Here is a 12,776-nt window from a genome sequence, read left to right as displayed (position 1 = left end):
TTCCTTAGGCCCAATTAGGACCATGGACCATTTTATTTAATGTTGGGCTTGGCCTGCACGTGATGAATGTCATATAGTACTATTACTTACTCCTACTACTCTTAGATATCTTTAATCAATATAAAAAAAATTAAACCTATTTTAAAGAGAGTGTTAGGATGTCACCACCTCTTAAAATAATATCATACCATCATTCCTAGCCAATTAATTGTACATGTGGACGAATAAAAAGTTGTCACGTGACAAAAATAAAATAAAAATCTTAAAAAAGACCGGCCAGCAATATGCTATACAGTATACACTATACAACAATTTTTTTTGGCCAGCAATATCCGACACACTATATAGTAATCTATAGATTGTTGTTTATAATCCATACCAAATATCTATTATGGGATGTACATCAAATTATTAGGATGTTTTTTTCGCTATCAACTTTGTGTTGTGCGTCGGATTGGTAGAAGTAAGTTCTGATCCATTAGGCCCAACTAGAATATGGATCTTCTTGAGTTCGGTCTGAAGTAAGTGGATTTTGTAAATTTATTTATTGAAATTATACACTTACTCCCTCCGTCCCACAAAGATTGTCCCATTTATCCATTTCCGTCCGTCCCACAAAGTTTGTCCCATTTCACTTTTACCATTTTTGGTAGTGGACCCCACATTCCACCAACTCATTTCTACTCACATTTTATTACTACCTCCGTCCCCCAAAATTTGCTACACTTTGACCCGACACGGGTTTTAAGAAATGTAATGGAAAGTGAGTTGAAAAAGTTGGTGGGATGTGGGTCCTACTTTTAAAGTATTAGTTTTATAATAAAATGTGAGTAGGAATGAGTTAGTGGAATATGGGGTCCACTACCAAAAATGGTAAAAGTGAAGTGTATCAAATTTTTAGGGACGGACCGAAATAGTAATGTGTATCAAATTTTCAGGGACGGAGGTAGTATAAAACTAATACTTTAAAAGTAGGCCCCACATCCCACTAACTTTTTCAACTCACTTTTCATTACATTTCTTAAAACCCGTGTCGGGTCAAAGTGTAGCAAATTTTGAGGGACGGAGGTAGTAATAAAATGTGAGTAGAAATGAGTTGGTGGAAGTATTATATATTTTGAATTAATAGTTTACATTAATGTGAGAGGGGCGGAGATAGGATTTCTAACTTTTATTTATTTATTTATTTGATACTTCCTTCGTCCATAAAAAAATAATCTATCTTGTCATTGCCACGCCTCTCCCAGCTTCTTTGTACATCTTTTATCTCTCAGTCTCTTCTCTCCACACGGGAGTCTTATTTCACCATACCTGGAAAAAAAATCGGAACAACTAAGGTGGCGTTCGGTTGTCATGACTAATAATTATGAGACTATCCATCTAGGATTAAGTTGTGGGATTATTTTAGTTGGAGGGGGAGACTATGACTAATTATCATAAGACTATCCATCTAGAATTAAGTTGAGGGGGTTAATCTCATAAATCAAACATGATACATATTTAATCATGAGATTTAATCTTGTCAACCGAACACCCCCTAAGTAAACTAACTAAAATATCAAGCATCGTCAGAAATAACCGAGAAGCAGTGACCACCGAAGCTGAGTAAGCAAAACATTGGCCAATAAGAGACCTTGCATACAAATGGACCACAATACAGATAACCATTGGGAATCTGGTATAACTCTTTCGATCACTGTAGTCTGTAGGTCAAGCTTAATAAAGATTGCTCACAACAAATATAGATTGAGACAAATCGAAAAAGCAAACTAAAACTGCACTCAGCTTCCATGGAACTATTCACAAAATAACACAATCCAACTCTAGTTGAAAAGTCTAACCACAAACACACAAAGCAACCATTTCACTTAGTTTCATTTGATCGTGAAAAAGTGTTAAACGAATCATTCATTCATCCATAATAAGACTGTTATGATCTACCTCTCTTTGGGGGAGCTTCACATTGTCTAAATGAAAACAATGCTTCTTATTATTATAAAATTGACATCAGAAGTTTTCCTCTAACATGAAACAATCCCAAAATATGATAGTGGATGATCTAAGTTAGTTGAAACTATGCTTCTCTTTTATGGCCACCAAGTTTGATGACTGAATCTGCAATATCAAACTTCTTGCTTTCTTCTTCTTTGAAAGATAAATCGCACACGACAATGAAACCTGCGTTGCTGAAAAACTGTGGAAGCCCAGAATCACACTCGAAACGAGTATCCACGGATGTATTTTGAGTCGACTCCCATGCCAGAGGCGCCCTGCCTGTTCGAGCAACAAACAAGCTAAAAAATTATTAATCCATCAAAATATATGTATGGTCAATGCATAGCCCTATTCAATGATCTCCTATACTATTAACCTTACATTTTGAAGTTATAATACAAAATTTGTATGTCCACTTTATTAACCAAACAATAACGAATAACATACCTCACAAATACCATGTTTGCAAGGCAGCCATCTTCATCTCCAAATCACCACTCAACTCAAAGTTTACTCATCTTTTTCCTTTTCAATGCAATCTGATACTGACAACCATATATCATCAACTTTCAGAAAGAGCGAAAACGACAAAACAAGAACAGGATCACTTTTCTTAGTTTTTTTACCTTTCCGGTCCTAGCAATCTCCCTGCTGATCATTCCAAGTTCTGGAAATTGATACATTATTGACCAAATACGCAAGATTACGAGCATATCAGAAGAGCACTAGTACTCATAGATAGCAGCACTTGAAAATTTTGATTGGAGGCCGGTACTTGGTGAAAGCTGCACTCCAAAATTAACAATCAGCAAGTCAAAATGTTTTTGCACAATGAGATGTACGCACATGCACGCGTGTGTGTAAAACGATAGATTATTTGCAACAATTTAAACAACGAGAATAGGCATCATATCACCTTAATGATAAAAGGGTTGAACAACATGAATAGAACCAAGTACCAAAAACAACGTATAACTAGAAAACCAAGTACAAGCAATCCAATGAGTCAATAGCAAAACCAAATACATTCCTTGGCAAATCATGTCCGAAACAGAGCAGATTCTACATAAGGGAGTTCAAGCTCTTTAATGAAAAAGAAGCAGGAATGAGATCTAAGATGTTTTACAGATAATTCATCTCTGCTCTAGTGTAAGGAGACTTCAACCTAAGAATATATCCTAAACTCAACTTACTAAAAAGAGTAAGCAATTTATCACCAAAAAAGAGGATATTGTCACCATAAAAAGATCATGACTGACCTTCATTTAAAGCTGTTTCATCACCAACAAACACAGAAACTGTGTGACATCGTATTAATAGCATCATTAAGCAGCTTAAATCCATCACGAAAGCATTCTGAATCGAACACAAAATACACAATCAAACAATTTGAAGGAGCAAACTAAAACTACCATCAGCTCCCCTTCGCAAATAACACAATAGCAACTGTAATTGATGAGTCTTAACACTCCAACATGAAACAAGACCACAATGAGAGTGTGAATAAGATCAACGATCTCAAAATTGGGATACAAACGGCTGTCTAAGTTCGTGAAGTTCTCTTTTATGGATACCAAGCTAGACAAATTCGGTACACATAAACTACAAAATCAAACTGCAAAGTGAAAGTTTACCCATCTTTTTACTTCTCAATGCACTCTGATTGAGACAACCATATATAATCAACTTTCATGTAGAGTAAAATCACAAAACAAGAACAAGATCATTTTTCTCCGTGTTTTTACCGTTCCGGTCTTAGCTAGCAATCTCTCTGTGGATTTCAAGTTCTGGAAACTGTTACACTTAACGAATTTGGTTTGGGGCCGATACTTTGTTAAAGCAGTGCTCCATTAAGATAGCATCCTTCATCAAGCACCAAAAATGGAATCAGAAATATTGAATGATAAAAAGAAACTACCCAAAATAGATCAATAGGAAATCATACTAGTTTTGGGATGGTTGCGCTGCCACTTCGAATCAATGCGTACTTCTGGGCAACCACGAATAGATAATCGTTGTAATTTAGTGAGGGGCATCAATGCATCCACAGAGGTTTCTAGAGATGAGAGGTTTATGCAGTCATATAACATCTCTAGAGATGAGATTTCAAACCATTGCGGCGATTCTTCTATCCCTATATTTCCTAACCTTAACTTTGTGCAGCCAGATAAATCTAACGATTCTAGAGATGAGAGGTTACCAAACCATTGCGGAAATTCTTCTATCCCTATATTCTCCAACTCTAACCAAGAAAGAGAAGTGAGACATTGAATTGATTGAGGCAGCCACTCCCAATTTTCCACCCCTCTTAATATTAACCAGGTAAGTGAGTTGGAACAGCCTTCCAATATGCCATTCACAGTCTCATTAATGCCAACACTATTCTCTTTTGACCACTTCACACTCACATCTATGCATAAATTCCACAAGCTACTTAGATCCCAACCCTCAACACTACCAGCCGACATCAATTTAGGAACGCCTCTGATTGTTAAATCTCTGAGATGAGATGATTTGGCGAGGCAGTCAATTAGCATTGGTAGATTCGTTAGGCTCCTTAATCCCTCCAATTTGAGAAGCTCAATTGTAGGGGCCCACAACTCTAGCATTTGGCATGGAAACTCCCTCAGTTCTCCGCAGTCTTTAATTATCAGCAGACGGAGGATTCCTTGATTTTCTCCTTCTCTGCAGCTTGGATTCCCCATCGACTTCAGATTTCTACACCTTTCTATGGTTAACCTCTCCACAGAATTGAGGGTGTCCAATCCATCTGGTAATGCTTCCAACATATCACATTCTTCAATGTACAATTGTGAGAGATTGCTATGGATATTGAAAAATCTCTTTGACAAACATTTCAAACTCTTTAATTCCCTTATAATGAGTAACCTTAAATTTGGCAAGTGTTCCAATGTTATTTCCTCACATTTTGAGCACTTGTAGAGAATTATCTCTATCAAGTTATGAAGTGGTAAGCTAGAGCCTTGAGGCTCATCCAGTAACCATGTTGGAAATCTTTTGCATTTGTATCCTTCAATCCTCAACGTCTTCAGATTTGCATGAGGTCTGAGACCTTCCAACACACTCTCATCATTTCTTTCACTGAAATCACCCTCATCCCATATGAGCACCAATTGATGCAGGTTTGGCTTCTCCAACATATTTGCTTTCATGGCCTCTTTCTTGTCACACACTCTTTCAAGATGTTGAATCTTTAGACATTTCTTGAGATTCTTCAATCTTCCAAGCTCTTCAATCCGATATCCCCTCTCATTGCCCACTGAAAACTCTGCTAGTGTGCGAAGACTAGTTAATCTCCCAATCTTCGCAGGCAACTTGTCACTATCCACATAAAGACATCTTAAGTTAATCAAGTACGTCAATGTGTTTGGGAGTTTTGTCATATTATAGCCCACACTTAATGTTCGCAAGTGATGGAGTTCACCGATCCACCCCGGCAAGTTTTCAATTGATGTACGTAAAATATCCAAATTTCTCAAATGTATCAACTCCCGAATTGAATCGGGAAACTCTTTACAATCATAACTGGTAAGTGTTAGATTACGCAGACTTTTGAAGTTTGAGAACTTGGTATGGGAAGGGTCACCTTTAAAGATTAATGTACGCAAATGCTTTGCCACTTCTTTTGGAATAGGACTTGATCCTTCTTTGAGATACATGTATCGAATTGGTGTCCTATTAGATAAAACAGAGGATGCTAGGTCATGCACAAGATCATGCATCACATAGCTTACCACATCTCCGAAATAATTTCTCTCAGCAACTTTTAGCAAAGAGTTTTGTAGAAGAACATTAAAGAACATGTTGCCCACAGACTCCATATCATCTTCTCTGTTCAGTTGAAGAAATTCTTCTCCCATCCACAGTTCAATCAGGTCCTGCTTCACGATTTCCTTGCCTTTGGAGAAAACCGAACAATACGCGAAACACCTTTTGAGTGGTGGTGGAGACAGATAATCAAAGCTCAATTTCAGTATCTCTTTGATATTTTCACCACCCTCACCATTTGAAAGGCCTTTTTCATTGATCAAACGCCACTCTTCCTCGGTCTTACGGCGAAGCATACCCCCAACGACATTGGCAGCTAAAGGCAAACCCCCACATCCTTTTGCAATCTCTTTTCCAATTGTCTCAAATTCTATGGGAACTTCTCCATCATTTCCATCAAAAGCTTTTGCTTTTATTATGGACCAGCAATCATCAACTGATAAGGCACTCAAAGTATATTCCAGTGGTCTCACAATTGAAGCAACATTTTTACTTCTGGTAGTGATGATAATGCCATTTCCCATCGTACAAGTAACTCCTGACATGGAGTTCATAAAACCTTTCCATTCCTTAACATCTTCATTCCAGACATCGTCAAGAACAAGAAGATATGTTTTATCCTTGAGAGCTTCTTGAAGCTTTCTAAGGATAACTTCTCTACTCAGTCCTTCATCACCACCATGTGAAGTCAATGTTGAAAGGATTTTTTTTAAAAGAAAGATTGGATCAAAGGTTTGAGAAACATGAACCCAAAGAAGTGATCCGAAATGAGCCTTCACCCTTTCATGATTGAAGACTTTTTTAGTCAACGTAGTTTTCCCCATACCCCCCATTCCCACCAGAGCAACGATGGAGAACATCCGTTCCTCTTTCTCTTGGTGAGTTTGGGTGAGCATGTGAACTAGTTTAGGCACATCATCATCTCTTCCAATAAAGATTGGATCAACACTCACCGAATCAGTTTCAAGGGAAACAGGAGCAACAACAGGTGCATTCACAATCATGCTTTGAAGGCCAAGTTGTGTTGCCTTGTTGTTAACAGACTCAAAATTGGCATTGATTTGTTTGATGGCATGAGCAATTTTATAACGAAGTGGAAGGTGTAGTGGAAAGTGAGCAAAGGATGATAGTACCTTCTCCTTAGGTGTCTTCATTTTGTTGATTTTTTTGCGAAGACGGTGATAGTCGAGTTCATCCAAGACATTATCAGCCTCGAACGCTACATCCTCAAGATCCCTCAGCCAGATCTTGACAGCATCTTGTGTGATGGATTTCTTCTCAGCATCATTCAAGTAGGCTTGAATTGTGACCAAAGTGTTCTGCAGCTTTCGTGCTTCTCCATCGAGACCTCGAAGTAGAGAGAACTCTTCATTCAAAACGTTGATCAGCTTTTGGACAAGAACTTCGATGCCTGCTGTAGCCACGGCTTCCATGGTTTCACAGGTTGAGATGATCTAGAGAGCGATGAGTACAAAGGTTTTCAATATGACTCTCACCTAAATAACACCAACAGTCTTTGGAATTAATAGAAGCGATGAGTACAAAGGTTTTCTGTTGGAGCCAACTATGAGTACAAATTTATTTCTACCAATTACAACATGAACATCTCAAATTTTTCATTAAAAAGTTAAGAAGAGTCCAACAATTACAAACAAAAATCTTGAACAGACACTCTCACACGGATGAATGTCTGTCCAACAGTTGTGTTACAATTCATTCAATTTAAATGTGCATATCACAGTGATTACAACTCAACTTACCTTAAAAAAATAAAATATCAGTAAAAGTACTATTTTGGTCCTAACATATGACCGAAATACAAAGTTGGTCAATAATATTCACTTTCTTAGAGTCCTAAACAAATGAAATCGTCGTCGAAATGGTCAGTTTTTTACGGTTCCATCAGAAACTAACGGTTTGGAATAAAAGGTGAGCATTGCAATTGGTAAATACAATCAAATTTTCTTCTTACTGAAGATGACCACTTACTCTCACTTGTGATTCTCTCTCCCTCTCTCCTCCTCCATCACCTCCCTCTCACATCCCTCGATCTCCTCTCTCCGCACGACACCATCCATGCCAACTCTATCCCGAACGCCCACTCCCCAAACATCCTGCACGAACTTGCCGTCCGTTGTCTGATCCGTCCACTGCGGAATGACCACCATTGGGACCCCTAATTAAGCTCGCTCAGTGCCTCTGTCGTGGAATTCCACCCCCCCCCCCCTGCTAGAAGAAGCAGCTGACCGCCTTGTTGAACAGCACCTCCAGCTGAGGGCCCCACTGCACCAACATGGCTTTATCAGCTGACTCGCAGAGGAAATCTTCTGGGGGCATTTCTTCCCTGGAGACCTAGAGAAAGTCGAATTTCACGCTTAGTAAGCCCCATGCTGGCAGAGTAAGCAAAACATTGGCCAACAAAGTCATATCTCTCTTAGAAAAAAACAGTATAAAACAGTCTCAATAAATGCTAACAATAGAAGCCTAAAGCAAAACAAAGAATCGAGAAACCTCCAATTATCATGCAAGAAACCGTCCCATGTTTTTGACGTTCCAACAGGGAGACGAGACTGAGACATAGTTCTCTATGTTATCAAGCCTAAGCTACGAGATTTGAGCTGAACTGGGAATAGCTTAAGAATGATTGCTCACAACAAATGCAGAAATCGAATTTCAGAGCTCCAAAATCTAAACTTATGGAGATGTGTATTTCAAGACCAAAACTTTATTCTACTATAACATAGAAAAGGTTTGCAACATTTGTTATAACTTACAATAATATAGAAACCAGAATACTGAATACCATTCATCTATAATTTTATAATCATTAAACCATTTTTCTCTCTACTCATCAGTTTCCTTCAAATACATAGCAAAATTTTCCAGCATAAGATAAGCATCCCTCATACGTTTGAGATCAACACTGTACCTGACTTATCTATCCGGTTCTGTGAGTATCTTCGCAGATGTGCCTTGCAGCGTGAACAAGTTTCCCACCTTTCCCCGGGCGAAGCTCAATGTTGTGAATGTTCATCCCGATTCGCATATTTACAGAGGCATACAGCTTCCATATATATAGCTGATGTCAAGACTCAACATTTGGTTCATCATTGACTTTAACGACGGCACTTCCTTCGATTCAACCATCTTGGCAGCACCTTTAGATCAAGTGCAAATTTGATTGGTGAAAGTTATTTTTTGGCACATGAGAAGTGAAAAGGGTTAAACAAAAGGGTGAGTTGAATGTGCAAAAACAACGTATAACTTGAAAACCTCTGCTCGGTATGTATCCAGTTTGCACAAATATTAGAGACTATGTATACTCATCACAAAGGCAAGTAAGTGAACAAAGTAGATGAAAATCAGTTGAAATTGAAAATACAAGCCATTTTTCATGAACACAATATGAAAATTCATACTACTTACTTGCTATGAGATTGAAATAAGGTTGCCATCATTCAAAGTTTATAGATCCGGAGATTGGTATGGTTGCGCCGCTCCGAATCAATGCATAGTTCCGGGCAACCTTTAATAAACAACATTTTTAATTTAATGAGGGGCTTCAATGCATCCACAGAAGGCAGGCACCTCAACTTTTTGCAGCCATATAGATGTAACGTCTCTAGTGCTGAGAGGTTTCCAAACCATTGCGGCAATTCTTCCATCTCTATATTTTCTAACTCCAAGAAAGAAAGATAAGCGAGATGCTGAATTGATTGAGGCAGCCGCTCCCAATTTTCCACCCCTCTTAATGTTAATCTCTCAAGTGAGTTGCAACAGCCTTCCAATATGCCATTCATTGTGTCATTAATGGCAACACTATTCTCTTCTGACCACTCCACGCTCACATCTACATTTAAATTCCTCAAGCTACCTAAATCCCAACTCTCAACACTACCAGCAGACATCAATTTAGGAATGCCTATGATTCTTAAATCTATGAGATGAGATGATTTAGCGAGGCAGTCAATTAGCATTTGTAGATTCATTAAGCTCCTTAATCCCGCCAAATGAAGAACCTCAATTGTATGGGCCCATGACTCTAGCATTTGACATGGAAATTCCATCAGTTCTCTGCAACCTGTAATGCTCAGCTGACGGAGGATTCCTTGATATTCTCCTTCTCCACAACTTGGCTTCCCAATCAACTTCAAATTTTCACAGTTTGTTATACTGAAGCTATGCAGAGATTTGAGGGTATCCAACCCATCTGGTAATGCACCCAACATATCACATTCACTAATGTACAAGTCCGAGAGATTGTGATGGTTATAGAAAAACCTCTCTGACAAACTTTTCAAACTCTCTAATCCCCTTATAGAGAGCGACCTTAAATTTGGCAAGTGTCCCAATGTTATTTCCTCACATTCTGAGCAATTATAGAGATTTATCTCAATCAAGTTATGAAGGTGTAAGCAACAGCCTTGAGGCTCATCCATTAACCATGTCGGAAATCTTTTGCCTTTGTATCCTTCAACCGTCAACTTCTTCAGATTCGCATGAGGTCTAAGACCTTCCAACACACTCTCATCATTTCTTTCACTGAAATTAACCTCATCCCATTGAAGCACCAATTCATATAGGTTTGGCTTCTCCAACATATTTGCTTTCATAGCCTCTTTCTTGTCACACACTCTTTCAAGATGTTGAATCTCTATACTTTCTCTGAGATTCTTCAAACTCCCGAGCTCTTCAATTCGATATCCCTTCTCTTTTCCCACTGAAAACTTTGGTATTGTTTGTAGACTAGTCAATCTCCCAATCTCTACAGGCCACTCTGCATCACGGTGAAATGACATATAAATATGTCTCAAGTTAATCAAGCGCTTCAATGTGCTCGGCAGGTTCACTAAACACCGCCCCCTTCTTACTGTTTGCAAGTGATGGAGTTCACCAATCCATTCTGGCAAGTTTTCAATTGATGTATCTGAAATATTCAAATTTCTCAAATGTATCAACTGTCCAATTGAATTGGGTAACTCTCTACAATAATCACTAGCAAGTGTTAGATTATGTAGACTTTTGAAGTTTGAGAACATGGTATGGGAAGGATCACCTTCAAAGATTAATGTACGCAAATACTTTGCCACTTCTTTTGGAATAGGTCTTGATCCTTGTTTGAGAAACATGTATCGAATTGGTGTCCTATTAGATAAAATAGAAGATGCAAGGTCATGCACAAGATCATGCATCACATAACTTTTCACATCTCCCGAAAAATATCTCTCTGCAACTTGTAGCAAAGAGTTTTGTAGAAGCACATTGAAGAACATGTTGCTTACGGACTCCATATCATCTCCTTGGTTTAGTTGAAGAAACTCTTCTCCCATCCACAGTTCAATCAGCTGTTGCTTCACGATTTTCTGACCTTTGGGGAAAATCGAACAATACGCGAAGCACTTTTTGAGTGATGGTGAAGCCAGATAATCATAGCTCAATTTCAGTATCTTTTTAATATTTTCACCACCCTCGCCATTTGAAAGGCCTTTTTCATTGATCAAGCGCCACTCTTCTGCGGACTTATAGCGAAGCACACCCCCTATAACATTGGCAGCTAAAGGCAAACCCTGACATTTTTTCGCAATCTCCTTTCCAATCATCTCACATTCTAATGGAACTTCTCCATTTCCATCAAAAGATTTTTCTTTGATTATATACCAACAATCATCATCTGATAAGCCATTTAAAGAATGAATATGAAATGGTTTAACAATTGAAGCAACCTTTTGACTCCTGGTAGTGATGATAATGCCATTTCCCATAGTGGATGTAACTCCTGACATGGAGTTCATAAAGCCTTCCCATTCGAGAACATCTTCATTCCAGACATCGTCAAGAACAAGAAGATAAGTTTTAGCCTCAAGATCTTTTTGAAGCTTTTTCAAGATACAATCTTTGCTCTCATATCCATCACTTGCCATTTTAGTCAACTTATAATGTATTTTCTTGAAAATATCGATTGGATAAAACTTTTGAGAAACATGAACCCAGAAAAGTGATCCGAATCGAGACTTCACCCTTTCATGATTGAAGACTTTTTTAGTCAACGTAGTTTTCCCCATACCCCCCATTCCTACAAGAGCAAGGATGGAGAAGGTCAAGGTCATTTCCTTTTCTTGTGGTTGTGTGTGGGTGAGCATGTGAACTAGTTTAGGCACATCATCATCTCTTCCAATAAAGATTGGATCAACACTCACCGAATCAGTTTCAAAGAAAACAGGAGTAACATCAGGTGCATTCACAATCATGCTTTGAAGGCCAAGTTGTGTTGCCTTGTTGTTGACAGACTCAAAATTGGCATTGATTTGTTTGATGGCATGAGCCATTTTAGAGCGACGTGGAAGGTGATGTGGAAAGTTAGTAAAGCATGATAGTACCTTATCCTTCGCCTTGGGATTAGGAGTCTCCATTTTGTTGATTTTTTGGCGGAGACGGTGATAGTTGAGTTCATCCAAGACATTATCAGCCTCGAACGCCAAATCCTCAAGCTCCCTCAGCCAGATCATGACAGCATCTTGGGTGATGGATTTCTTCTGAGCATCATTCAAGTAGGCTTGAATAGTGACCAAAGTCTTCTGCAGCTTTCGGGCTTCTCCATCGAGGCCTCGAAGTAGAGAGTACTCTTCATTCAGAACATTGATCAGCTTTTGGACAAGAACTTCGACGCCTGCTGTAGCAACGGCTTCCATGGTTTCTCAGAGATGATCTTGAAAGAGAAAATGCTTGCAAGTATATCTTAATATCAGGATGAAGAGTGACTGTAAAGTTGTGGATGGTATGCTAATAATCTTCTCTCTCCTGCATTATCATTCCCACTATCAAATTATTTGTTATGTCCCACTCCTTTTTTTTCTCTCTTTCTCTCATTCCAACAAAGCAAAGTATAAAGTTAAAATTTCGGATATGAGACTTTCAAAGCTTTACAGCTACAAGTTTACTTCTTGCAATTACAACATCTCAAATTTTCATGAAAGATTTAATAAAAAAGTCCA

The 12,776-nt window shown here is 38.4% G+C and overlaps 2 protein-coding genes and 1 pseudogene across 3 annotated transcripts; all 3 read right to left on the bottom strand.

Moving 5' to 3' along the window:
• Positions 1 to 3,740: 3,740 nt before the first annotated feature.
• On the bottom strand, positions 3,741 to 7,300 carry LOC125209023 (putative disease resistance protein RGA3). The gene is made up of 2 exons (XM_089065344.1): positions 3,941 to 7,300; positions 3,741 to 3,858 (listed from the first exon to the last, which is right to left on the bottom strand). The coding sequence occupies exons 1-2, from the start codon at positions 7,215 to 7,217 to the stop codon at positions 3,830 to 3,832; spliced, it is 3,306 nt and encodes a 1,101-aa protein (XP_088921470.1). The 5' UTR covers positions 7,218 to 7,300; the 3' UTR covers positions 3,741 to 3,829.
• An 83-nt stretch (positions 7,301 to 7,383) lies between these two features.
• Positions 7,384 to 12,557, bottom strand: LOC125209060 (putative disease resistance protein RGA3). Of its 2 annotated transcripts, XM_089065346.1 has the most exons (4): positions 10,841 to 12,557; positions 9,211 to 10,711; positions 8,714 to 8,942; positions 7,384 to 8,136 (listed from the first exon to the last, which is right to left on the bottom strand). In XM_089065346.1, the coding sequence occupies exons 1-2, from the start codon at positions 12,471 to 12,473 to the stop codon at positions 9,243 to 9,245; spliced, it is 3,102 nt and encodes a 1,033-aa protein (XP_088921472.1). In that variant the 5' UTR covers positions 12,474 to 12,557; the 3' UTR covers positions 7,384 to 8,136; positions 8,714 to 8,942; positions 9,211 to 9,242. The 2 variants fall into 2 exon arrangements, with proteins under 2 accessions (XP_088921472.1, XP_088921471.1); XM_089065345.1 differs by having other exon boundaries at positions 9,211 to 12,556.
• On the bottom strand, positions 7,776 to 8,121 carry LOC148931355 (UDP-glycosyltransferase 74E2 pseudogene; annotated as a pseudogene).
• Positions 12,558 to 12,776: the final 219 nt, after the last annotated feature.

Source organism: Salvia hispanica, chromosome 2 (assembly GCF_029641045.1).
Source record: "Salvia hispanica isolate PSC_SH4W2 chromosome 2, Shi_PSC_v1, whole genome shotgun sequence".
Lineage (NCBI taxonomy): Eukaryota > Viridiplantae > Streptophyta > Magnoliopsida > Lamiales > Lamiaceae > Salvia > Salvia hispanica.
This window is presented reverse-complemented; position numbering and strand designations above follow the sequence as displayed.

Coding starts and splice junctions, on each gene's coding strand:
- LOC125209023 (XM_089065344.1), bottom strand. CDS start 7,217: ATGGAAGCCGTGGCTACAGCAGGCATCGAAGTTCTTGTCCAAAAGCTG. Junction 3,859..3,940: donor GCGCAACCATCCCAAAACTA/GTATGATTTCCT, acceptor TGCTTGATGAAG/GATGCTATCTTAATGGAGCA.
- LOC125209060 (XM_089065345.1), bottom strand. CDS start 12,473: ATGGAAGCCGTTGCTACAGCAGGCGTCGAAGTTCTTGTCCAAAAGCTG.